Genomic DNA, 27,429 nt, shown 5'->3' with positions numbered 1-27,429 from the left:
GAGTTAAAATGTCATTAAACTTTGATTCCTACATTTTTCAATATTCATATCTGAACACACTGTACATCAACTACTGATGTTATTTTACTTAATGAAAATTATTATTAAATGTTTCATATTTTTTCATGATTGATTAAATAACCTGTACAGTTTAGATCTCCTTTAGAGGTCTGCAACCCGACAGGGTCAGTTTTTCAAGTAGGACTTCGGGTTCGGGTCGGGTTCGGGTTTGTAATTACTGAAAAAATTAAACAGGCCTACCAAACTATTATTCCAGATTGTTCTGCGCCAAGCAAGGTTTCAGTGAATAAATGTTAAGTCAATGCTTTTTTTCCCGTTTTGCTCTAGGGTACTGAGGGGCTGCTGTGCCTTGTTAAAACTGTATGTTTACTGTTTCAATACTGTTACGAATGTTGCCTATATGTTTGCATAAATATAGCCTATTGCAACAGTACTTGCTACAAGAAATTATAAAGCTAGTGAGCGATTTCGGGTTCAGGCTTATAATCTGATGGTATCATTCGGGCCGGGTAGGGTGCGGGTCGGGTTTCATTTTAAGGCCCGTGTAGACCTCTAATCTCTTTCCCCAGTACACACTGCCTTCAACTGACCTTTGACCTTTACAATACAGGACAGGACAGACTTGTATCAACCCCTTCAGAACAGATTCATAGTCATAAACATAACACACTTACTCTGTTGAGATTTATGCCCACATGTATTAGTATCATGCATTATGTCTGTACAATAAATGTCTGTCCTTCATCACTGCCTGAGAGAAAACTGTTTTCCATCGCTTAGTTCATGTTCCTGTCATCTTGAATATGTGCATTAGATCCAATTTCATACTTGCAGTGCCACACACAACTGAGCCAAACACTCAAAGACAAAACACAACCTCTGAGAATGTGTGTGCATGTGTGAAAAGGCTCTCGATACAATTAGGAATAGCAGGTCTCAAAGAGATTAAACTAAATACGAGAGTCAATAAACCAGGGGTGAAATATTTATAATAAATTATACAAATCATGTTTACATTTAGCAATCCCAGCAGATAATAAAGAGAAAACAATACACCACAACTCTCTTCTAATTAATATTGAAACAGAGTCAGATAAAAGACATGTTCCAGAATTACTTACTGTCTTGAAAACAAAGGCTTATGCATCTACCTCATTTAGCCACTAATGAATTGGCCTGTAAATGCCTCCTGTAAGACAGACTATATTTAGAACAAATAAACTCTTAAATGAGCCTAACAGGGGATGCGCTTTGAAGTCTTAAGTCAACCAAGGGATTAAACACTTAAACACGCAAGTACTATACATGATGGAAGGAGAGAAAGAGAGAGAAGAGTTGAGAAGGACAGAAACAGGGAGATTCTGAAAATGTTTCTTATGTTTGTTGAATCTATACTGTCCCCTAGTGGCCTAAAGTATAGTATGTAGTTGTACGATTTCAACACTGCCAAATTTCTTTTGCAGCATGTTTTTCCAATTTGTCACGAGAACATCTTACAGTGTATACTGTGCAGAGTTTAACATAATAATCATCATATCTATTATTAGCAATAGCTAACCATCATGACAAAATCCAACTGAGATTTTCCCAATGGTTTTGCACATATGTTTGCAAAAATATAAGTAATTTTTACACAGAATCCTCTAGGGCAGGACAGCTTATCACACACACCCTCTGGGCTTGTTTAGTAATGTTTGCACCAACTCTACTCTTAATCCCTCTATCTTTCCAGCAACAATTTCTATGTCTCACTCTCTCTGTCCTAGTTTCAGTGTTTTATTGGAAAGTTAAATAACAAAACTTTTCAATAGTTCTCTCGTCTCTCTTTCTTTAAATGTTTTTTGTTTCAAGCTGCAGACAAAGTTTGACGTTATATCACCCACTGAGTGTAAGATCAGATCAGATCCAAATAAACCCATGCTCTATTTCAACCTCAGTTAGATCACAGGACTCAAACTAAAGACACAGCTGAGGAATCTAGAGGAGATCCCCTGCTGTTAATCATTCAATTACTGGGCATGTGTGAGGCAAGCCACTGGTTTAACAGGATAACACTAGGTTTAGTGAACACTAGACATGTCATAAAACATTGATATATCGATTATTGATTGGTATGTTGTTTTATCGATATATTATTGAGGAATCGATACACATTGGTGGCCAAAAGTTTGGAATAATGAAGAATTTGCTGTTTCAGAAGGAAATTAGTACTTTAATTTACCAAAGGGGTATTCAACTGATCACAAAGTATTGTTAGGACATTACTGATGTAAAAAAAATAGCACCATCACTATCTGAAAAAAGTCATTTTTAATCAAACCTAGACAGGCCCCATTTCCAGCAGCCATCACTCCAACACCTTATCCTTGAGTAATCATGCTAAATTGCTTATTGGGTACTAGAAAAATCACCTGTCATTATATCAAACACAGTTGAAAGCTATTTAGTTGATTAAATTAAACTTAACATTGTCTTTGTGTTTGTTTTTGAGATGCCAAAGTATGCAATAGACTGGCATGTCTTGAGGTCAAAATTGGCAAAAACAGAAACAGCTTTCTCTAGAAACTCGTCAGTCAATCATTGTTTTGAGGAATGAAGGCTATACAATGCTTGAAATTGCCCAAAAAACCGAAGAATTCATACAAAGGTGTACACTACAGTCTTCAAAGACAAAGGACAACTGGCTCTAACAAGGACAGAAAGAGAAGAGGAAGGCCAGATGTACAACTAAACAAGAGGATAAGTACATCAGAGTCTCCAGTTTGAGAAATAGACACCTCACATGTCCTCAGCTGACAGCTTCATTGAATTTTACCTGCTCAACACCAGTTTCATGTTCAACAGTAAAGAGAAGACTCAGGGGTGCAGGCCTTATGGGAAGAATTGCAAAGAAAAAGCCACTTTTGCAACAGAAAAACAAAAAGAAAAGGTTAGCGTGGGCAAAGAAACACAGACATTGGACAACAGATAATTGAAAAAGAGTATTATGGATCTTAACCCCATTGAGCTTTTGTGGGATCAGCTAGACTGTAAGGTGAGTGAGAAGTGCCCGACAAGACAGCCACATCTATGGCAAGTGCTACAGGAAGTGGGGGGTGAAATGTCACCTGGGTATCTGGACAAACTGACAGCTAGAATATCAAGGATCTGCAAAGCTGTCATTGCTGCACGTGGAGGATTTTTGATGAGAACTCTTTGAAGTAGTTTAAGAAGTTCTGAAATTATTTTTTCCAAATTGTAATAGTAATTTGTCACGTTATTTATGTCCTGACTATACATTGTGATCAGCTGAATGCCACTTTTTCTTTCCATAAGAGCAAAATCTGTACATTATTCCAAACTTCTCTCCGCCAGTATATTAACATTAACCTACATTTAAATTAGAAGCGTAATTTGCATGCTTTCCAATTCACTCAGTTGGGCTTCTGCTTAATGTCTGGCATAATAGCGTTGGGAGACCACAACGGGGTGATATAACATTTACTGAAGAAGGTCGTAAGGCATAGGTATCACAGCATATGATGGGTATTTTAGAGCTCCTTGCACAGGATGCATACACAAAAAAGTTACAAAGGTTTTTGTACTTCTTCAAGAATGAAAGTGACATTGATGAGTTTGCAGGTTAGTGTATGAAACTGAATTAACTACACAAACTGAACAATTAAAAATTATGTATTTTCTCTGTATTTGTTTAAGGAGGTTTCATTTAAGCTGTCAAACCACAAAAAGACACACTTGTAACTGAAAATACATTGTGTAGGCTATATGAAATATACAATATATCATCCACTGATGGCTAGAGTAAATAATGTTTGCCGTCTGATAATGATCTGGGTCAAATTTAATGGAAAACTGTTCAAGTTACGCTCCGTGGCACAACAGATTTTAAAGCAGCCTCGAGAGAAGGTGAGACAACGCTGTGTATGTACCAATAGAAAATAATTATTTTTAATTTTTGAATGCACCATGTCATCTGTCAGACACGTCCGGTGTGCAACCCCCTTTAATTTACCCTGCCACTCACACTTTACCAATGTATGTTTGAAAACACAGACTATTGTGCAACAGGTAGCCCAATTTATATTTGAAAAAATCCAGAATTTCTGTATATCAATAATCATCTGAAAAATTTTCTAATTATCGATGGGTGAAAAAGGCAACAATCTCAAGTCTAGTGAAGACACTTCCATGAAGGTCTGCTTTTGCAAAGTTTCTCTACACAATTTTAGTAAATACGTTAAGAATTGTAATTTAGAATTAGATTTTTACATTCAGCTCACTGCTATGTTGTTGCTAGGGACTTCTGGTTGGTTGCTTAGGCATTGCTTCCTGGTCCAAGTCAAAAATGTCCACCCGCCAAGTCTCTTCTGGGGCTGGATAAAGGACAAATGCTAAAGAATGTATCTAGCTGTAAAAGTTGACAGTTTAAGAAAAAAAAAAAGAAATGAACATTCTGAAGAAGTCCTTTTGGAAATAAAAAATATGTACTTTTTTTCTTAGGTCAAAGTTAGAAAATAAGAAAATAGTAGTTAATTAAGAAGAATTTTATTTTTAAAGGAATATTCCGAGTTCAACACAAGTTTTATCAAAAGAATTTGTGGCATAATATTGATTACCATAAAACGTAATTTTGACCCCTTGTTTTCTTAAAAGAAATAATAATAATACAAAGCAAAAATCAAGGTCAGAGTTAGGCACTTACAATGGAAGTGATTGGGGCCAGTTTATGGAGAGTTTAAAGGTGGAAATGTGAAGCTTTTTACAGTCTTTTTAGGGTTTGTTTACATTACATCGTCATGACAACAAAGATGTAAAATTGGCTATAACTTTAAACAGAAAAGGTTAGCAAGTGATTTTTTTCACACTAAAATCATGTTAACACATATATTGTTTACATCTTGTGGCTATACTTTTTAAACAGTGTGTATTTTAACGTTTACGGACTGGCCCCATTCACTTACATTGTAAGTGCCTAACTTACCTGGAATCCAGATTTTTGCTTTTTATAAAAGAAAAAGAGGGGCAAGTCAAAATTAATTTTTGTGGTAATCAATATTATGCCATAAATGCTGTCGATTTAGCTTAAATTTGATTGAACCCGGAATATTCCTTTAAGAATGTTTTGTAAATCCGGTCCCTAATCCCGAGAAAGGCCTCGGGTGCCTTCAATGCAAGACTGGGGGATTTATTTTCACCTGTTTTATTGTTAATAAAAAAAAAAAAGTACATCGGAAAATAGAAAAGTAATAGCACACTTATTCTAAAAATACGACATGATTTGCGGCATCAGTCTTTTCTGTAGCATAAACAGTGCTGTTCAAACCCCTAACCCCCAAGTGTGAGCAATAATAAAAGAGCTGCTTTAGCAAGAAACACACGCAGGATGTTCAATTTCTTGCAGTACTACAGAACACCACCAGATGTCACCCCAAGCCAAATTCAACCTGAAGCACATCCAATTAGGTAAACTGAACCCCTCCTCTCCATAAAGCCAAGCACCCACACAAGAACGATAGCAATGACTCAGCCACCTTTAAATTAATTTATATTTATCCTGATTACATAATGTAAAGTCTAAAGTCAGAGTCAAGTCAGCAGGTCTGTATCTGTGTGTATCCAATACAAGAGAAGGCTGGAACTCAAATCTAGTTACCGTTTCAAATCCTGCCTTACAATCTCTCTACATTCCACAGAACCAATCAGACCGAACAAAAGAAATCAGAAAAATGGTAACAATGTCTCAGCTGGCTTCTCTGGGATCAAAAGGTGGAATCAAAAGGTGGAATGTTAAGTTGCACCGTTCCACATTCCCATCCCATCAGGGGCCTCGGAAGCAGCTGAGATAGAACAGGACCTCCGTTATGAAAGACTGAGCCTGGAATCAGAATCCTGCTGAGTCACGAGTCAGAGCCACAGAGGCTAATCTCTAATTAACAAGGAGATAATTAGCAGGATCAGAGATGAGAGGTCTCTCACACAGAAACTCATAACACAAGAGTATACACACACACACAGACACACACAGCATAAGAAAGATTATGAACACCCACATATTGGGAAAGAGCACAGTAATGGACATAGAACGCTAGTTGTCAAAAGCAATGGTAGCAAAATGCCATTCTCATGTGACAAATGAACAACTCTCAAACTGATGCTGTCAGCTTCCTTTTACCCCTATATGGGCTGCCTTGTGAACGCAGGGTTCCCTCTCTTTTCAAGGCACAATTTTCCAGGACATTTTATGTGCCCAACAGGTGTAATATTTAAGCGAAAACACATAATATGTATATTGTGGTTATTGGATGGTTATTTTTTCTGAAATCTGTATTTGACAGTTTAAAATGTATTATCAAAATGGTGTTTCATCAAATGAATTCATTTAAACTTTCATCAAATGAAAATAGTTCATTTTTCATACATAATGCATTATTTTTTTTAACAAATTAATCTGAAACAACACTAGAGATATTTTTATCAAATGAAGTGCTGCACAACAGATCACAGATGTGAGATATTGCTTTATTATTATTATTATTTAATTACACTAAACATTACATATCTATACAGTACTAATAAATTAAAGTATTTCTTTATTTTTTTGCCTTTTCACGCATCCATTTAAATCAAGCTTTTATTTTGGCATTTGTGTTTTTGACAGTAGTTTCTCACCTCCAGATAAGCAGATCGCTACATGGCCCAGTGTGATTATTAAACCCAAAAAGCTGTGATCTAATTAAATAAATATATAGCCTGTATGTGCTCTCATGCTTCAGAATGCTCTACTCTATGTCATTTACTACACAAACACGTGATGTTCATGATGCTGTGTTTTTAGTTATGAGCGGCCGGCTTCACACATTCACTTTTGAAGCACGCAGTACATGCAGATTATATATTTACTCAATTAAATTGCAGCATTTTGTGGTTTAATAATGACACTAGGACATATTGTGATTTTAATTTGATTAATTGTGCATTCAAACATTCATTTTCATCCCAAATATGTCAAAGTCCTTGACACTTCCTGACTCGTTCATGAGTCAGCCACTGATGTTAGGTGTGTTCGACTTCATGCAGCACTGCGCAGACTGATCGGTGCCTGACCTGAAGGATTGCATGTCGGTTAGAAATTTTGTCCGACTTGAAACGGCGCCACCGCCGCTTCACCGTGACGTATACCATCAGAGTACCGCGAGAGTGATTCAAGAGCAGTCGCAGTTCCTCCAGAGCAGCTGCACAAGCTCTGAATGACAACACAGCTTATTCACGACTGGCTAGACTCACAACGTTACAACGGTTACACGAGTTTCATGGGCTACGTTCGCAATGGCACATACTACATACATCTCTTACTACTTCTGCTATGTCAGTCTATGGCAGATATAAGAGTAGTTTAGTAGTATCCCATAACCAAGGTGTTTATTCTGACACCTGCTGTTTGGCTAAACTTACAAATCCATGTTTTTATAACTTTACATCATGTTTATATCATGTTATATTATGTTTATTATAGTAATATCATGTTTATTCATAAAATTTTTTTAAAAAAAATTAAAAATGATTAAAAATACTGACTCCTTTATTGATATTAAAATAATAAAGGCTTTTATTGGACTTTCTTATACACACAGCAGGCACTGTATTAAGCAGCACGAATACCTTTCAAATAAACAATGTTCTGATTATTTTGTGTAAAATTCAAGCATCTGTCAATCTGAAATCCACTCTTTCTGCAAACATCGCGCGATCTTCCGTGACAGGTGTAGGTTCAGCAGATGACGGAAAGAGCAAAGTGTCCGGGTTGGCTGCTCTCTTTTCAACTCCTCCCCCGACTGCAACCAGCAAATCTCACTGATCAGTAAAGCAAAGCACAGTCGAACTCGAACACACCTGTTGTTTCACAATGCACAGCTGCTGGCAGTGACAAAAAAATACAAATTTGTGTATTTGACAACCATCCCAATCGTTATTTTGTTTTTGTACATGTAACACAAAACTTGTTAGCATCACAGTCAAACAGTTTCATTATACACAAATTATTATTATCCAGGACATTTAAGTATTTTCTCCTTTTCCATGACTGGAAAACTGCACTGCAAAATTTCCGGGACACGTGGGAACGCTGGCGCAGAAAAACTGACAGAAAGTGCTTCCAAGTCATCTGATGGGCTAAACAAAGAATCTGACCGCAACCTGTGATCATTTTTTCCCAGCTGTTTACAGAGCCTATTGCTGTTACAGAGACAGGTGTGATATTTCATGGCAGCAGATTTCAGTGATATGTGACAGGAAATAGGGATGTTTTCTGCATGACATTTTTTTATTTTTTTTTATCACAGCACCTTTAATGTTGTCATACAGTTGCATTTTAAGTTGCATAATGAGATAGTAGCTTAGGTGTGGTTAAACATCTGGGCTGTTAACCAAAAGGTAGGAGGTTCGATCTAATCCTGAAAGGGGTTATCCATGAGCTATAACCATTGTGCCATTAAGTGAGACTAATAGAAAAGTACCAAAACGTACCATGGTATTGACATGTTTTTTTTTCTTTGGATATGATATCAAAGTAGTAACATTAATAAAAATTCACATAAAGGCTTAAGGTTGTCATATAGTTGCATTATAATTGCATAATGTGAGAGTAGCTTAGGTGTGGTTAAAGATCTGAGCCTGTAGTCGATAGGTTGTAGGTTCAAATCCTGTAAGAGGTGATCCATGAGCAATCACCATTGTGTCTTTCATTAAGGGTGCTGTAAGCAATTTGAGCCGTTCTGGAACTTCCGCCAGACTTTGAATCAGATGTTGAATTAGCCACGCACCTCTTTCAAAAACCCCGCACTCCAAAGACACATGCTCAAGCACAGGCACACTTAGGAGACCTTTGTATTGTAGCAGATAGAGGGCTAGGGGCCTCCCAGAGCATTTCGCCATCCAACCACAAGCATTTCACAGGAGCAGGACACCGTACCAGCACTTACACAAGCATATATGTGCTGCCCTTTGAATGCACACAATGACTGACAGGCAGAAATCTTCTGATTGGATAAACAAAAGACGGGAGAAATTTCATGGCATCTATTTCAATGATATCGGACAGGTAATAAGGACATTTTTCGCATGGCATTTAATACAAAATAACACTTACAGCACCATTAAGACACTGAACCCATCTTCACTAATAAAAAAGTATTACCTTTTTTTTTTTTTTTGGACAAGTTACTAAGATAATAACCTGTTATGGTTGGACATGTGCATTGCAATACCATGTTTTTTGAGGATATGTACCATGGTAGCACCATTGTGTTCTATGAAGTTCCATGTACTGTAAATACCATGTACATGAATATAGCAATATAAAAGACCGTGGTATTACCATCTGGTACCATTACTTTACCACAGTATCGCCACAGTACATCTGATACCATTACTTTACCACAGTACACAGTAACAGGGTTGATTCAGAAAGCAATTAATATAATTTTTTACATGGGTCTAATCTTGCTCCCATGTCCATCAATGCATTTACTATGCAATGTCATGCTGAGTCTGATACAGCCATGCTACTTTTACACAGTAGGAGATCAATGACAATAAACCTTGACCTGAAAAATCATTGTGGGAGGACATGTGTTTGTGTGGGTGTGTGTACTCACTATGCTGTTGAGGTCTGACTCGTAGCTGCTGCAGCAGTGTAAGTGTGTGTTGTGCCCAAGTGGTTCCATACCCTCCTCATCCCACATGTATGTTCCTCCCGAGCTGTTAGAGGGGGAGAGCTCCAGCGAGGAGGCTGCATGACGATCCACATCTGGGGACATAAGAGGCGGCACACGGGGCAGTCCACACTTCAAATCTGCCTTACCACCTGCGAACAGAGGTGCAAGGGTCAAACACTCAGTGAAAGGTGTGGAGATCAGACAAACATTAACAATTGTATTCTACTGAGTTAACAACGGTATGCCATTTTATTTTATCTTCTTCAAATAGTAAAAACACTGTATGATTTTCACAAACGGAAAAACAAATATCAATACAGAGTACCATTTGTCTCATAAATACAAGAATAGTAGACATAACAATATATAAGAAATGGGCGACATAGCTAAAAAGTTCTCTCTCAAAATCGTTCATTCTTTTTACGATATTCAATATATATTCATTTTTTTTCAGTGACAGGAAGCACCATTTTAACCATCAACAGATATTGTTGCCAAGTGGATTCAAAATTTTAATTGCACGTATAATTTAGTTAAGGTTATACACTGCCTGGCCAAAAAAAAATTCACATACTCTAGTATTTAATTGGACGGCTTTAGCTTTGATTTACAGGGCACCTTCATCGTGACATTGTTTCGACAACCTTATGCAACGTCACAACATTTATTTCCATCCAGAGTTGCATTAATTTTTGGCAGACTGCTTTGGAATACGGTAAATCTGGAATGATCAGACCACATTACCTTTTTCCATTGCTCCACAGTCCAATCTTTATGCTCTCTAGCAAACTGAAGTTGTTTTTTCCGATTAGCCTTACTAACAAGTGGCTTTCTTGTGGCCACACAGCTGTTTAGTCCCAATCCTGTAACTTCTCGTCACATTGTGCATGTGGAAATGCTCTTACTTTCACTATTTAACATAGCCATGAGTTCTACTGGCGATTTTTTAATGTGACTTCAAGTGTTTTAGTGATCTCTGATCACAATCATTCAAGATTTTTTTCTGTCCACATTTCTTCCATGAAGCTGACAGTTCACCACTATCCTTCCAGGTTTTAGTAAGGCGTTGGACAGTTCTTTACCCAATTCCAGTGATTTTAGCAATGTCCTTAGTTGTTTTCTTTGCTTGCTGCAGGCCAATAATTTACTAAAACACAGTAACATCTTTTCTACGACCACGGGATACGTCTTCCGACATGGTTGTTTAACCCTCTGGGGTCTGAGGGTGTTTTGGGCCCTGGAGAAATTTTGACATGCCTTGACATTTGTGCTTTTTTCAGTTGCTTAAAAACATATTAATGGCTAAAGTCTGATAACACTGTATTCAGCACAAATTAGGCTACAATAATATGTGAGCAACATGTATGTACATGTTTGTATTTTTGAAAAAATATCGTTTATGTATGGTTTTTGAAAAAACAAAAATTTAAGTCACTGAAATAAGGCCATATAACACATACTAAACATTTGTTCACAAGACTTTTGAGAACTGGATCTTATAGCCTAGAGTTTTTGCTACAAAATGATGTGAAAACCATCCTGATCACTCATTCATTCAAAACAAAATAGTCATTTAACTTCTGTAAGACACTTTTAGTGTTAGAAAGGCCATATGCGAGGAGGCGTGGATGATCATGAATACTGATGTGATTCACACCTGAGGAGACAAAGACCCCTCCCCTGAGAGAGAATGAATGTGAGGAGACTTAATGATTGAATGTATTGTTTGTAGCTTATTCACAAAATCAAGTTTAAGTTAAAAGTAATCTGACTATACATTTTCTTTACATAAAGACTTTACTTAAAAACTTTAGACCTACACTACCGTTTAAAAGTTTTAGATCGGTAAGATTTTAAAAAGTTTTTAAAAGAAGTTTCTTCAGCTCACCAAGGCTGCATTTATTTGACCCAAAATACAGCAAAAACAGTGATAATGTGAAATATTTTTACAATTTAAAATAACTTTTTCTATTTGAATATATTGTAAATTGCAATTTATTCCTGTGATCAAAGCTGAATTTTCAGCATCATTACTTCATTATTTTTATATCATATTACATATCATATTTATATCATACAGCATACAATTTAAATACCTGCTTTAGCCGAAACAACATTTAAATGTAAATAAAACTTGCCTATTAGGACATATTTCAAATTTCAATACTCTCAATACCGGCTGGCAAGTCTGGAAATAGTCTAACTAGTAAAATATGTCTATGTTTATATAAAACAGCATGTCAACTAATATGCAAGTAAAACTAAATGACTTACTCATCCGAAATTGTATTCTCAGCTGGATCAAGTCGCTCTTCAAAATGCAAACGTTCATCGGAGTCCCGCTCTTCTTCTGAGGAAAATGTGAACTCTTCCTCACCTGTGTAGCGTGCCATCTTCCAAACGCGCAGGAAAGTGGATGAATCTGATGATGAACTTGATGTTTTTTAAGGCAGTGTTGGGGGCGTTTACCATTTGCATTGATCGCCTCAGCACATTACTGAAAAAAAAAGCGGGCTCTGGTGGGTGCGATCACATTTGCGATAATTAGCTGAGCCAGGAGAAATTGTATATCGCTTTGTTTCATACAGATTACATTGCAGGAGAATATTTGTTTTAAATTTGAAGCTTTCTTTAGACATATGTTTCATGTTTGTTTGATAAGTATTCGCAGAGTTTCAGTTCATTTTTGTGACGTGTTTCAGAAAGATGCTCGCGGAGACAGAGACGGCTGAAAGCGCACCCTGTTTATTTTCTTTATTTTACAAAAGCACAAGCTTTGTTGTTATTGTGAGTGTACACAAATAAAAGTAGACCCTTTATAGTTTCTAATGATGTCTTACACTTATCTGTATGCCCAAAAATGATGGAGTATTTTAAGTTGTTTCCGCTGTTATGAGGAAAAAATCCAGCAGGACGCGCCGGTGCCATCGACCCCTGAGGGTTAAGAAATGAGAAGTTACACACTACATCAGTTAGGGTTAAAAGAATTGATGTCAGCTGAAATATATGAATCACTGCAATAATGATCCAATCATTGGCTCTTAAGTATCTGCTTATTTAAATCCATCGGCACCTTTTTTTTGGCCAGGCAGTGTAGTTCAAAAATTTTCCACATTGACCACGTTTACATGTACTTAAGAAAACCGTTTATTCCAAGGTTTTTGCAGAAAGCGGTGTTCTGAAACGGCATGTAAACGAGAATGCCGATTTTCTTTACGCCGTTTATTTTTATAGGGATTAAGAGAAAGCGGTTAAACACATCCAGGTTCTTTCCAGAGAACGTGGCTAAAGTGCTCAGGAAAACACATAAGTGGCGTTCTGATGGGTGTTTGAAGAGTGCACATGTGCGGGAACAGCCCGGATAACAAACGTCATAGGATGGAGCGCAACAACAAGTTAACACAGTGGAAAGAATTAAACATTTCTGGGAGTACAGTGGATAAAAGCACATACACTACAAACTATACCCATTTATACACACCAATGTAAAATAGTCGGTCCCTCAAATTCGAGTATATGCACTTTTACACTGAGGGAATCCCGGGGTTTTACGTAAGAGGGAAACCCCACTATTGCACCGCAATTTCCTTTCAGGTTGCGATGCAAATTCAAAGGAAACAAAACAGCAACAACGCTGGAATGTCTGGAAATAAAGCGAAGCAACCGTGAATAAAATATCAAAGTTTAACAACTTTAACAACTCTAATGGCATTTTTGCTTGAATCAAATGTTTAAATCAGAGATTCTATTAAAATATCTTTGCCAGTCAAAGTATAATCGTGAAACTAGTCTAATGAGATATCTTTACGAAACTTAATGGTCCAATAAAATGGCCATTAAAATCATCACTTTAATTATGATGTTGCTTAGTTTTATATCACCACCAAAATTATTTGTAAATATACTGTAAAAATGTAATATATTGTTCTAGCCTAGTCATAATATACTGTATAGCTATACCTGCCAGACCAATCCCAGCCCAATCCATGGTCTCACTTAAGAAGCTCTGAAGGCGTGTCTGCGTGGACATGGCCCTAGGAATTTTATTATGTGCAATGCCATGCTGTGATTGGTCTCCTAGGTGGTCGAAGTCATCAAGGAACTCCTCACTAGTGTCATTCCTCTCCAGGGAAGGTGTAGAGGAGAGAGACTTGTCCTCGGGTCTCTCTGTAGTGAAACGGAGGTTCCCATCCAGCCCCTGTTCTGTAAAAGGCCCCTCTTGTAAAACCGTGGGAGCTGATGCCTTTTCAAAAAAAAAATATATATATATTTAATTGTAATTTGAACATGTTTAACACTTTATATTTTGTATAGGCACCAAAAGAATAGTACCAAACTCTACTAAAACAGCATTATTTACACAAGGTCAGACACTTACACTTTTTGTGGTACAGTGGGGTAGCTCTGGAGTGAGAGGTGGGGTTATAACTTCACTCTCTGTAGAAGTCCTCCCAACCACTAGAGGGCACTGTGGTTTGGCAGCAACTGGTCGATTTAGCCTATAAGCAAGTATCGAGGGCTTTGTCAACACAGAGTTAGGTAGAAGAGGCCGTTTTATGCTATTAGGCGGTGTTAGGGCCTCTGAGGTAGGACTTGCAGCAGGGAGTCGGTCTGACAGCCCCTTTCCAAATCCCAATCCCCCCAACCCAAGCACAAGGCTCTGGGTCGATTTGAGTCCAAGTGTTCTTGGTGGGCGTAGCTGTGTATTAGCTAGCGGTTTTGCTAGCTCCACAGCCTTGTTGAAAGAGAAGGACCGCGTCATGGGTGTGTTGGTTGGCGAGGGCAGTTGTTTGAAATGGGTGAAGCTCTGGGAACGCACCATAGGGTCCAACGCAAGGGGTTGTCGTAAGAGGCTGTCGTTTGACTGGGACAGGCTGTCTTTGGAGCTGCTTCGAGTAGAGCCAGTGTTTGCTCTCGGTTGCTGGGGCACTAAAGAGACTGTACGTCCAGTTGATGACCCCACAGGTGGCGTCCCATTTTGTGTTGGCTTAGACTGGCTTTTTTGGGATGTGTCCTGGCTGTTGGCGGGTGTCATGATCTGAGAGTTTTTGGGCTTTGCTTTGGGACTCGGGGTGGACTTTGGGGATTTGGGCATGGGATTAGGGCTTCCAGTGGATAAAGAGGCAGCAGCCCTCCGCACTTTGGTTGAGGGAGTAGAAGGGCTTTTTAACTCCCTATTCCCTGGAGAACGAGAGGAGCGAACTTCCTTCTTTTCTTCCGGAGGAGTGCCCTCATCCGGGCTTGAAGGGTCCTTTGGCCCACTATTCTCCTTCTTCCATTTCATGGAAAAGGAGGAGGCTCTGACCACTCCATTTGGCTTTGCAGGGGAAGAAATACCCTTGCCCTCTTGTGTGGGCACAGTCTGAGCTGTACCATTGGGAAGGGAGGAAGGGATTCCATTGGCAGGACGGGAACCAAATTTGGGCAGTCTGGACACCATGGAGGGCTTATTGAGGACCTTGTGTTCCATCAGAAAACAGTAGAGTCATGGATGAACACAAGAAAGAGAGATCTAGTGAGAGAGAGAGACACAAAGAAAGAGAAAACTGATTGTTAGTGATGATTGATAATCAACATGATTAACTATACACTTCAACTCAAAATAGAAACATTGTGCACAATCAGCAAATCAATTAGCTTACAAATGCAGTTTAATTTGAAATGTACTAACTGTGGTGGGGTGAGCAAGAGACAGACACAGTGTGGCATCAAGCCTCGGAGAAGCATTTTTTGGAAAAAATAATAAACATAAAATGTCCAAAAATGGAGCAAATAGTGTCCAGGGGGGTTGTGTCAAAAACAAAAGGGGATCTGGCATCCTCGCTGTGCAACGGGGCTCAGTGAAGGTCAAGGGTGTGTCCATGGAGTGTCCATTGCTGGCGGCCTGTCTTCCCAGGGCCACGGCAGGTGAGAGAGGAAAGCGGCCCGGCCTCTAACCCGTCGACCGCAGCACATGCTGTTCTCCCCAGTGACACAACTAACTCACACCGGCGGTGCGAGGAGCGGGTCCGGCGACGCATCTATCTCGGCTTAACACTCCACGCTCTGATCCCGGGCCTGCGAGGATGCCAGTGTGTGCACACATGGAGAATATGAACCAGCACCCCAAGAATGGCATTGTTGATGAGGCTCCATCCAATTCAGGTGAGCCTCATCAAACGCTGCCCCAACAAGGCTTATTAATTATGCGCCTCTTCTCCTGCCCAACTCCTGTCGGGAGTCTGGCTGAAGGACTGCCCTAAGAGGTTGGGCGAGGATGACAGGAGGGAGGGGCGGGTCATTCCGCCACATTAACAAATGCTTCTATTCAAATTCCCAAGTTTTTCTGCCTGAAAAATGTGTCTTGTAAGCAAATCAGAATGAAACAAATAATAATCAATAATTGTAAAGTTTCCTGGAAAACTGGAAACATTTTTCATTGTAGAAACAGAGAATGCTTGAAATAGTACACATTATACATGTATACAATAAACATATAAAAAAATATAAATGTATGTGCAACATAATACATGTAATTTTAAGACATCATATTTATTGATGGAATAATAATTCAGAATAAATAATATAACACAAATGAATCGTAATCTAATCGAATTGGGAAATCTGTATCAATAACCAACCCTATGTCTAAGGTAAGTAAAGTGTACCAGAAACAATATATTCAGTTATACTGTGTGAGTGTGTACTTTATGTAAGAGAGTGAGAGGAAGAAACGGGGGGAGGGGGGGTTTAACATAATGGGCTCTATTCAGTACAGGAAGCTGATTTAATCCGTCATTTGAAACATTTACTCCTTATTTTCTTCCTTCCTTTGTTGTCCTGTAGTATAACCCCTGTTTTACAGATTACACCAAAAACAAACCCACACAACACTATTTTATAACTCAAAAACAAAGCTTTCAGAATTTACATCAATACCAGATCCAGTATTATGAAACAATAGACATACAAGAGGCAAGGCAGGGTTTTTCCTGCATAGAGAATTCTGAGGTGGCCGCCTCCGTCAAATTTCGTGCTGCCTCCGAATGTCGAAGAAACTCAGGCAGACAGTCACATGCACAGACAGACCCCAAGTGGTGCTCAAGCACCCACCCTCTTTCACTAGATAGGTGCCCTTTTTGCAAGTAATTTCAATTTATATTTTAGTTTTTATTTAAATTTGGCCCTTGGCATCAATTCTCAATTAAACGTGTGCCCCGACATCTGCATTTAAGTTGTAATTCTGCAAGACCACACGAGCCCCTGCCCCTCCCCCTCTTTGACATTCTTTGTCACAGCCTCCACACAACATCGAAGTCTACCTGACCAGCCTTCATTTGTGACAGCCAGGTAAGGATTATGTTTGCCCTAAACTTCGATATTGTTTGCCACTGCTAATACCACTATTAAAAAAATCTCCATAGAGCCAGCAGAATTTAGGCAATAGCCCTCCATTAAGCTTGACAACAGGCAAGCTAATCAGGCGCTGGCTCAAAATAGTGTCGTGCAGGGTCGGAAATGCCCCCAAAATTCAAAATCTGAATTGCTCCTGTTTGAGTTGTTTTTTTTATATTGATAACATAACATAGTCAATCCTCTGTGGTCACCGGAGGCACCGGCGCGATCACCTGACTTTTTCCCTGATAACAGCAGAAAGAAATACTCATACAGATAAGAGTAAGACATCATTCGAAACTATAAAGGGTTTACTTTTATTTGTGAACACTCACAATAACAGCAAAACGCTGTGGTTTTGAAAAATAAAGAAATCACACAGGATGTGCTGTCTGGAGCGCGTCACGAAAATGAACTGAAACTCAGCGTATACTTGCCTTGCAGACATGAGAAATATGTCTATAGCAGGGGTCGGGAACCTTTTTTCACTAAGGAGCCAATTTTTTAATTTTTGGTTGATGCATTTTTTTCAAAAGAGCCATACCACAAACAAATAATTTACTATTTTCAAAAGCAACATTTTTCAATAAAATAAAATGTTTATATTGCCCATAGACTACTAAAAAACAAAGAAATCTGCAAAAATTAATTGGTAATATGTTGCAATATGGAATTGAGTACACAAGTTTGTGCGGGTCTCCATAAAATTACTTCATTTTACAATTGTTCATGAAAAATGTAACTTCCCTTTTGGGCTGGGCAATATGTAAAAAATATTTTAATGATAATCGCATTTAAAATATCGTGATATCCGTTTATATGGTCAACCCCCAAGGTCGGTGAATATTTTTGCTTTATTGATTTTGCTTTAAAACTTAAATGAATTTATTGAAACACAAAAAACTTAAAAGACATTTCTAAATTCAAATTGCACTTTAAATTAAATGAAAAAAGCAATTAAAATAACAAAGTGATTAAAAAAATCTTATATATAACCACCTCCCCAAATCCAAACATTTCTCCAACAGCCCCATTTGCAATCAGGCAAGTATTACAACAGGTGAAAAATTACGTATAGCCTACAAATTAAGAACTAAAGACAATTATAAATGTAAAGATAACTATAATAATCATCATAATAAATAAGCCTAATAAATTCCCTTGTGTTCCCAAAAAATGCTGCCAAATGTGTGTTCTTATCGAATGTGTTTGTAATGCGTTTTGGTAATACAGTTTATGCTGCCTAAAGAAAATAAATAGAACTCAATTTTAGGTTCAAGGTGATCGTGTCTTGTATTACTTTATATGATATAATCACTTTCGTCTTTGTTTCTTTAATACAAAGATATATATATATATTACTGAACCTGCAGAGTTGCGTTCACAATGTGTATGAACGAACTGCTCCGTGGAAATAAAGCAAACTAAACTCACAGCACCTCACGAGATGATCAGAGATAATTTGCGGCATTCTCATAGATTACATTATTCTTCCAAACAGTTTTCAGTCGAATGAAACAGAGAAAAAGGAGTGATAACTTTTACATACGCTTGATCCACGAGACAGGGTCCCGTTGCACACATCTGAACAAACGGCGAATCAGACACGAGCACTGACGGCTTTTCTTTTGTCTGTTCTTAAAAATATAATAAAGTGTGTTTCTTCAAGCGCGTCTTTTTGACTAACAGCATTTCTTGTCATGTGTCACTCCGAGATGTCTTACAGGTCACCCACTTGTTGTGGGTAGATGAGCAAAATTACTCGCATATGAAATACATTTGGACAAGGAGCTCGCGAACTGGATTGAGCCTCGTCGCATTTTGCGGGTGCTATATCACACCCTGGGTGCACATAAAAAAAATAATGAACATTCATAAAATCAGAAAATGCTCTTAACAGATCAATAGTTATTGGGAAAAGAGGCTCAGAACTCTATGCATGTGCGTGTCTAGGAGAAGCGCTTTCATTGCAGTTGTGAAAAGCGGAGCTTACTGCACACACATCAAATCAGTCGTGCACTGGCGGCTTTCCTTTCGTCTGTTCTTCAAAATATAATCACGTTTCATCAAATGCGCGTCTTTGTGTCTAATTTCTTGTAATATATCACTCTTAGCCTACAGGTCGCCTTCCACAGTGGCTGTTACATCAGCAAAATACTCCGCATGAAAAATCCGCATTTGTCGGGTGTTCATTTCAAACCTTGTTCACCAGGAGTAGGCTGTATGACAAATTCGGAAGGAAACCAAAACACTGTCATTGACTTCAAGCTTTGCAATCGCACCCACACTTTTTGTTGGTAAATTATCTCTAGAAAGTTTTAAATGATCATGTGTTGGTGAATGGTGGAAGTGGCTCACAAGCCATAGGTTCCCGACCCCTGGTCTATAGAAAGCTTGAATTGTCTACTTTTAGATGAACCAATTTAAATCGAAAACAAATATTCTCTGATTGTGTAATCCGAATGAAACCAACGAGAGGTACAGTCTTTCCCGTTTGAGCTCATTATCGTTTTTGGAAGAAGACGTGCTGTGAATTTACCTCAGAAGAAGAGCGTGATCCGATACGGCCTTTCTAACACAAAAAGTGTCTCACAAAAGTTAATTTTGTGAGCGTAAACTTGAGTCTACAAAATCTATTATGTGTTTCATGGCCTTGTTTCAGTGACTCAAAAATGCAAACATGTACATCTTGCTCACATATTGTTGCACAGTTTGTGCTGAATAGTGTAATCAGACTTCAGTCATTAATATGATATAAGCACAAATAGTTCAAAACAAAGAAGAACAGTGGTGTTTCGTTCCTGAATGAATCGGTTTAATGAATGATTCAATAACTCACTCATTAAGACATGCCGCCACCTACATGGTTTTAGTTCATATTTATAGTATCATTTAATCAGTCATCATATTACAGTTACTGACAGCAGAGACAGTATATGTAGAAATAGTGAATGCTAAAGATAATTGTCTCTTTATGAATTGGTGAATATTCAGGTATTCAAGTGAATATTGTTTCTTTTGCATTCAAGTACATTCAATTTCTTAAAAAGTTTCCCTAAATTAATGTTACATCCCATTAGTGTAATGCTTTCATCTTTGCAGATATGGCTTGTCGTAGCATCAGAGATTACTTTAAGCGAGTTTGCGTCTAAGTGGCATACATAAATGTAAGGGCTTATAACTCTACAAAAAGCAAGCTAGGATCAATTGCATGGTATTATTTGACAGAATACCTTTCAAAATTTGAAGAAAATAGATTTTGCTCATGATTGGAGGCTCTTATGTTACAACACTGCTGAGAAAGTCATGCAGTTTATTTATTCATTTTGTTAATTATTCATGCTTGACATGATGACTGCAATCATGTCAACTGTATCTGGGCAAAGAAATTTATTGTCATCTCAAAGGAAGTTACTTTTTTATCAAAAGTCCAAAAAACTCTCCAAACAAGTGATCTGAGGGTTTTACTGATGCCACAATATACCAGAAACATAATTACATAGAATAAGTAACAAGTAATAAGATCCAGCACTGTTTCAGTTGTGCGCATGGTAAATCAAGACCTGTCAATCTAAGCGATCAGTCCAATCCAAGCTGTAAAACACATTGTCCCTTCCCACCATACCCACCCACATACATGAGATCAGAGATTATCTTATTATCGGTTTAAGAGGTTAATCAGGTTTGCTGTTTGTTAACTATAAATGAACACATTAGCTGTTATGTTGTATTTAATTAATTTAATGTTGAACAGGTTAGCTTTTTGAATTAAATATGCTACAAGTTGATAATTGTCATTTTCTTCAATCATCTAATTATTAGAACACCTAAAATATGTTACTTGTAAGTGTTTGCTTCAGCCAGTGGAAGGCATGATACAAGTGTATGTGTGCACATGATCAGGATGGTACCACCTCTGCCTCATTTTGAGCCAGGAAAAACCCTGCAAGGCTAAACCTAGAGCGTGACAAAGATGAAGCAGGTTTTCCTGAAATGTGTAAATGGAAAAATCCTTGTTTACTATTTTTATTTTATTTTTTAGCCACCATGAAATGATCTGCTTGGAAAGTGCCTTGAAATGTGACAGCACAGCTAAATTAGGGGTGTGTTTAAAGGGATGAACAGGAATGAACCTCATTAACTTTAAGGTCGAGGACTGAGTGTGCCATAGACAGAATGTGATTACATGGCAGAAAGCACACCAGATGTTAAAAAGTCATTCCTATTTGGAAATTTAAATTTACACATTTATGTTCTAAATAGGAGGCATACATGTCATGAAAGTGGCAGTGGCCAGGACAGGTAGCAGAGATCTAAGAAAGAAAGGAGAGTTTTATTTCCCATCTGTGCATCTTGTGTGCAACTTGCATCCACTCACTCTCCTTCTCTATTGATTTGTTTTTCTGTGAATGATGTCATGGGCAGAAAAACTAAAAGGAAACCGAAAAAAATAAATGCGAGAGAGAGAAAGGCTTAGGGCAAAAAGCCAAATCTTGCCCAGATGAATGGCGCCTCAGTGTTGCCCTACTTCATTCTGTCCTAATCCACTTTTATAGTTTTATAGTTTTGTTTTAGTAGTTCATTCTTTTTCGTGAGTCTCTTTCTAAAGGACATGGTAATATGTGTAAAGATAGTGTCATCAGTAAACAGTATTGCCCCGTTTTAAACCTGTACCAGCTAGAGGTTAGAATTTGCAGGGACCTGGAGATATGATATTATATGAATGTCTGGATCATAATGGGATTATATTGATTCTTTATGCACAGATATCGGTCTGTGCTTACTGAAATGTGAATCACCACCCCCAGTGGCCGAAGCAGGAAGTGTTTTTGGGCGTATGGGCACGTGTGAGCTCCATTTTCTGGGTGAAATGTCCACAGAGGGGCATTGTAAAGAGTTGTTTTTAGCTGTCCAGGATGTAGTACAGTAAACCCCCAACCCAAACCTAAACTTAACCTTTAGTGGAGTAACAATGTAATGTTAATGGGAAAAATGCAACCTCCAAATCGTGCTAGTCACTGATTATGCGATCGTGATTACTTCATGGTTTCAATATGGGATCCCGAACCCAGGTCTCTCACGCTGCTGATGCAGCACGCCTCTGGTCTAGGCACAAGGGAAGGTAAACACACTGGAGCCTAAGGTACCGGAACTCTCGGAAACAACATGCCAGCTTCCTGTGTGATAATGTTGCTTTTATTCATTTTCATTGAACTTGTGCTAAAAATCCTGCTTTACTTCAGCCATTGAACAGATATACAATCATAATACTTTGAAATATATATATATTTTTTCCCCTCCACCTTTACCTGCCTGTTTAACAGTTTAAGAAAATATCTTAGACAGCAACACACAAATGGAGTGTGCATGAAAGAAAGGGGAGGAAGAGGGGGGGAAAGAGGGATGAATACAGCAACCTTTATTCACACACTGACCCACATTCTGTGATGGGAGATTATACCAGCAGTCACAAGAGCCGAATGGATGGATGGAGGAGGAGAGAAATAAAGAGAGACTCTGTCAGGCTTTATAATCCTCTTCATTCTGCCAAATCAGGTCAGCCACAACACACCCTGCCAAAGCCTCTTTACCCAACAACACAGCTAGTGAGGCTGTTACACACATCACAGTCACAATTTCAATGGTGAAAAACACACACCTCTATTTTTCAGTAGATGTATAGGGCCAAATACAGTGGCCCCAAAAAAGTATTTGGATGTTTAAGCCACACTTAAAAATGTAGAATGTAATTTCATTATATTTAAATGCAATTAGACAAAATGACAAACCAAGTGGCATTAATTTTAAAGATAGCAGAAGTACACTTATCAAGCAGAACATTTAAAAAAAAAAAAAATGATAATAATAATAATAGGTTTGTTAGGTTTAAATGATAAAACAATAAATATACAGTTTAGAATTAACACTTTCTGGCTGTTAAACTTTGGTGGAACATGCCCATAGTTAATGTCCATAGTTAACCACACCTGTGGTTACTCTGCTAGGACACCTGTGTGAACTTGAGGGAACCTTCATACATTCACTACAAATGACCTTGGGACTACTTGGTTAAAAGCCATATTAGTTATAAAAATAAAAATAATAATAATAATAATAATAATAAAGGTCTAACATCATTTGTTTGCAGATACCACTTGATATGATGTTATCTAATGCAAAGTTTTGACATTTTAAGTGTGTCTTAGGTCTCCAAATACTTATTGGGGCCACTGTAAATCTCTACGAGTCAAAAATATGTCTAATAAAGCATCTAAACAACTATCTTTATCACCTAATGTTAAATAAACTACTGCCCAAATCTGCATAAATACAGAACACATATTCAGAAGACAGAAGAGGGTTATCAACAAAGTCTGGAGTCAGAATATGTCATAGATGGGGTTACTTTGAAACCTCCCCAGACCATCTGTCAACTGGCCCCTTCCTACACAAAACCCACTCACTCAAGCAAAGAAGTCATCAAAACAGTCATCACCCACGCACACCAGCAAGCTGCTATTTGACTTATAAAAAAGACAATGGGCGGAGTTTTAGGTAGAACTAAGGAAATAAGGCAAGTCACTTCAGATCAAACAAAAGAGAATTTGATGTGATGTCTAAATGTGATTTTAAATGGATCTGATTGAACATTTAGGTCTGACCAGAAACACTCTACTTTTCTTCAGATACACTATTGGCAAACATAGATCTCATTTGTTGTTGCTATTAGCCACTAATGACAAAGCATTTCCAGCATCCACCACCAATGCCAGCAAAATCACTCACAGACCGGAATTAGAACAACTAAAAGAAGAGACCATTGTTTGTGTGTGAGCAACTGTTATAGCACAAAATCACACAAGCGAGACTTTCGTCTATCAGCTTTAAATCTGGTCCACATTACAGCTTATTTTGGCCAAGAAACTTAGACAGGAAGAGACCAATCACAGTTTGTGTTGTCTTTACATGTTGTTGGGTGGCGGTTAATTTTGGAATAGTTGATAGAACGTGGAAAAAACCTCAAATAACTCCATAGCCCACAACCAGCTCTAAAGAAAACACACTAAAATGCAGAAATGTGTCCAAATTTCCAAATTTTGTACAAAAGTTGCTAATAAAATACGAATTGTTTCACAGACAGAAAAAACAATGCAGACTATTCAAACTGGCTCATGGATATCTAGTTTTCTTGCTGCTATAAGTGTCTCTGAGTATCTTTCAAAAATGTGTTGCCACTAACCTGGCAAACTTTGGCAAATCAAATATTTAGGCTATTTTTTCCCCAAAACCGCTCATTGTATCTGCCTTTTACTAAAAACATACAACATACAAACTGTTTGGAGCAAGACTGGTGCACTCCAACTCTTGAAAGTTGAACAAAGCCAGAGAGTCAAGAAAGTACTTGCCATTTTTGTGTGCAGTATGGATTAGACGGGGTTGAGAGGGACAGACAAACGGTCTGTATAATGGGTTGTACTATTTAATACTTCTGGGTCAATCAGGGTACCCTGAATTAGGCCTATTTGTGCAAAAGGAAAAGGCTCATTGAGATGGGAGGGAAGAATAATGGCTTTTTCAAGCCTGACCAATTTCCTGATGTAGCTTGTCTTAGCAGGCTAGAGAGTAAACATAATGTGTACACAGCATGTCACTGCCAGACATTAAATCAATTAGACGTGGTCATCTTGCTCTCTGACTTTAGACTCTGTACTGAATCGCCACCGTATATAACAAACAAGACTCTGAAGTCCCAGCACCACACAAGACACGTTTGCTGGACACTTTAGTACTATCACTTCAGTTTAGTTTAATGCTTTTTTGACACTTTATTATGATGTGAAGAAATCATAGAGCTGATGTGCATGTTTAATCAAACGCAAGTTCTTTTGGGGCCAGATGTCCAAATCAGCACGTGTTTACTTTAACTATGATTAAAACTGGATGCTGAATTTTCTCCATAACAGTTTCTATTATCAGATTTCAGTGGTTTCCTTTCATGTTTTTGGCCAAGATTTTTGGCCTATTTTCTCTTTCACCTGAAAACTGAAAATGGTGTTTTATGGCCTTTTTAGCTAAATGTTTGGTGGCTGAAATTTTATCAAAGGAGTTTATTTAATCATTTTGTCATTCTGAAATCTGAGCTAACTAAGAGGTGCTAAGTAGCAAAAACACTCACAATCCAGTTCCTGAATGGCAAGAAACACTTGACTGCTGTTTCCAAAACAGACTTACCCATTTAAAGAGTCTCAGCGTCTGCTAAAAGTCTTCCAGAGCACATGATAGATGGTAAGCTGCTGTCTGACATTGGTTTCCTTTCAATCTGGTGCTGAGCTGGCTTCAGGCGTGTACAGGTAAGGATTTGTCATTGAGAGCAGCTTATTGAGATAAGGCAGACCTGCTGGAGGGCTGGATTAAATGCATTACAGTCCACCTCAACACAGATAATAGTGAACAAATGTGTTTTCCATTCGGCATTACCAATCCTGAGATTTTAACAGTACTACTTTCTGCTTGTGTTTCTGATATACAACAAAAGAATAGACCAGGGGTCGGCAACCTTCTTGACATGGAGCGCCATTTTTTATTTTCCTGGTCAATGGCTGGGCCGACAACCAAACACCAAGTTGGTTGAAACTTTTGTGCAAAACCCGATGATTATGATATAATTATGATCCTGCATGTGAATTTTCAGAGCATCTAAAGTGCTTTAATAAAAGAAAACCTGTCCTTTTGTGTTATGAGTTAAAGTTAATGTCACAAATTTGCTTATTTGATGACTGATCACGAAATTGTGTGGAATATTAAATATTTCTTATATTATGTCACTGTAATCATTTAATCACTATCACGCAAGCAACAGCAAGAAAGGAGCAGGCTATTTGATTTATATGATGTTTTTCGCACCTGCATTCCAATCTACATACTTGATGTAGTTGATAAAGTGTGACGAGACTCACACTGCGCGTGCAAGCCATTCGCGCATCACACGCCGATCAACTATTTAGCCCTTTTCAATTAATCGCACCTGCAAATCCTAAAACTTTATTTCCAGGTTTAATTTATATTTTGAATAGTCTCAGATTTTTGAACCCCACCATGTGGCTTTATGTTTTCTCTTTTAATCGTTTAATGTAATTTTGAATGTCCATGGTTTAAGGAGGGTGTACCTGTATGCTGGGTTGGAAATCTCAAGGATTAATAGTGGTGTTTTTCTTACTGCATTACGCATTGTTCTGAAAGCAAAAAGAAACTAATGAAACATGGAATGTAGGCTGTCTGACTGAAGCAAAGCTGGCACGTTTATTTGTGCGATTAACAGAAAGTGAAGCGCTACCTGCTCGTGATGCGCAAATGGCTTGCACGCGCTGCACGAGTCTTTTGGGTATACTGCAGTCTCGTCACATTTTAACCTTTTGTTTAGCCTCCCATTCAGCTCATAAAAACACGCTGCGTGATCACGAGGAAGGATTACATCAAGATGTAGATTGGAATGCATGTGCGGAATTTATATAAATAAAATAGTCTATTCCTCTCTCGCAACTGCTGGCGTGCCAGTGATTACCCCTCTGCGTGCCAATGCTGGCACATGTGCCATAGGTTGCCGACCCCTGGGATAGACCAATTATTTAAATGTAAGTCTCTCCTATGCAATGTACAAGATCCAGACATATTCTGATCAGACACCCAAACATACACACACATTTGAGTCTGGAAGATCACATTTGGCACTCAGAGTCTATTAATATTTGATTGGTGCATAATGAAGTAGAGATGGAAGACCAAAGAATACTATAAAGGAAAATAAAATATATCCAAAATCAGAATTAATGTCAGGTTCTTTACACATCTAACCATATCTAATTTGCATGTCAAAGTGAAAGTCTTTCAAATTTAGGAAAGTTTGTGTTGATTGTGTGAACCACAGCAATCTAGGATAATGTTTCATTTCAAAGGTGGCACTAGTGAAATGGAAGGGTGTTTCTTATTTACAGCACTAAGAAACTAAACTAAATAACTAAGAAAACCACTATCCGCCACACACAAGAAAAATAAATGTAAATATAAAATATAAACTACCGGTCAAAATTTTTGAAACACTTGACTGAAATATTCTCATGATCTTAAAAATCTTTTGATCTGAAGGCATATGCTTAAATGTTTGAAATTAGTTTTGTAGACAAAAATATAATTGTGCCACCATATTAATTTATTTCCCTATAAAACAAAACTGTAATTAAAAAGAAAATGTTTTTGAAATTGATGACTTGGACCAAATAATAAAGAAAAGCAGCCAATAAGTGCCCAGCATATAGATGGGAAC

The 27,429-nt window shown here is 37.9% G+C and overlaps 1 protein-coding gene across 2 annotated transcripts in view; it reads right to left on the bottom strand.

Moving 5' to 3' along the window:
* Positions 1 to 27,429, bottom strand: part of LOC127455281 (serine-rich coiled-coil domain-containing protein 2-like) — a 70,832-nt gene that overhangs the window by 31,928 nt on the left and 11,475 nt on the right. For both annotated transcript variants that reach the window (XM_051723027.1, XM_051723028.1), the window contains exons 2-4: positions 14,113 to 15,246; positions 13,695 to 13,977; positions 9,675 to 9,883 (exon numbers count right to left, since the gene is read on the bottom strand). In XM_051723027.1, the coding sequence (XP_051578987.1) occupies positions 9,675 to 9,883; positions 13,695 to 13,977; positions 14,113 to 15,204 (1,584 nt within the window). In that variant the 5' untranslated portion in view covers positions 15,205 to 15,246. The remainder of the gene's footprint in view (positions 1 to 9,674; positions 9,884 to 13,694; positions 13,978 to 14,112; positions 15,247 to 27,429) is intronic.

Source organism: Myxocyprinus asiaticus, chromosome 17, assembly GCF_019703515.2.
Source record: "Myxocyprinus asiaticus isolate MX2 ecotype Aquarium Trade chromosome 17, UBuf_Myxa_2, whole genome shotgun sequence".
Classification (NCBI taxonomy): domain Eukaryota; kingdom Metazoa; phylum Chordata; class Actinopteri; order Cypriniformes; family Catostomidae; genus Myxocyprinus; species Myxocyprinus asiaticus.
The sequence above is the reverse complement of the archived record's forward strand: the minus strand, read 5'-3'. Positions and strand labels throughout refer to the sequence as shown.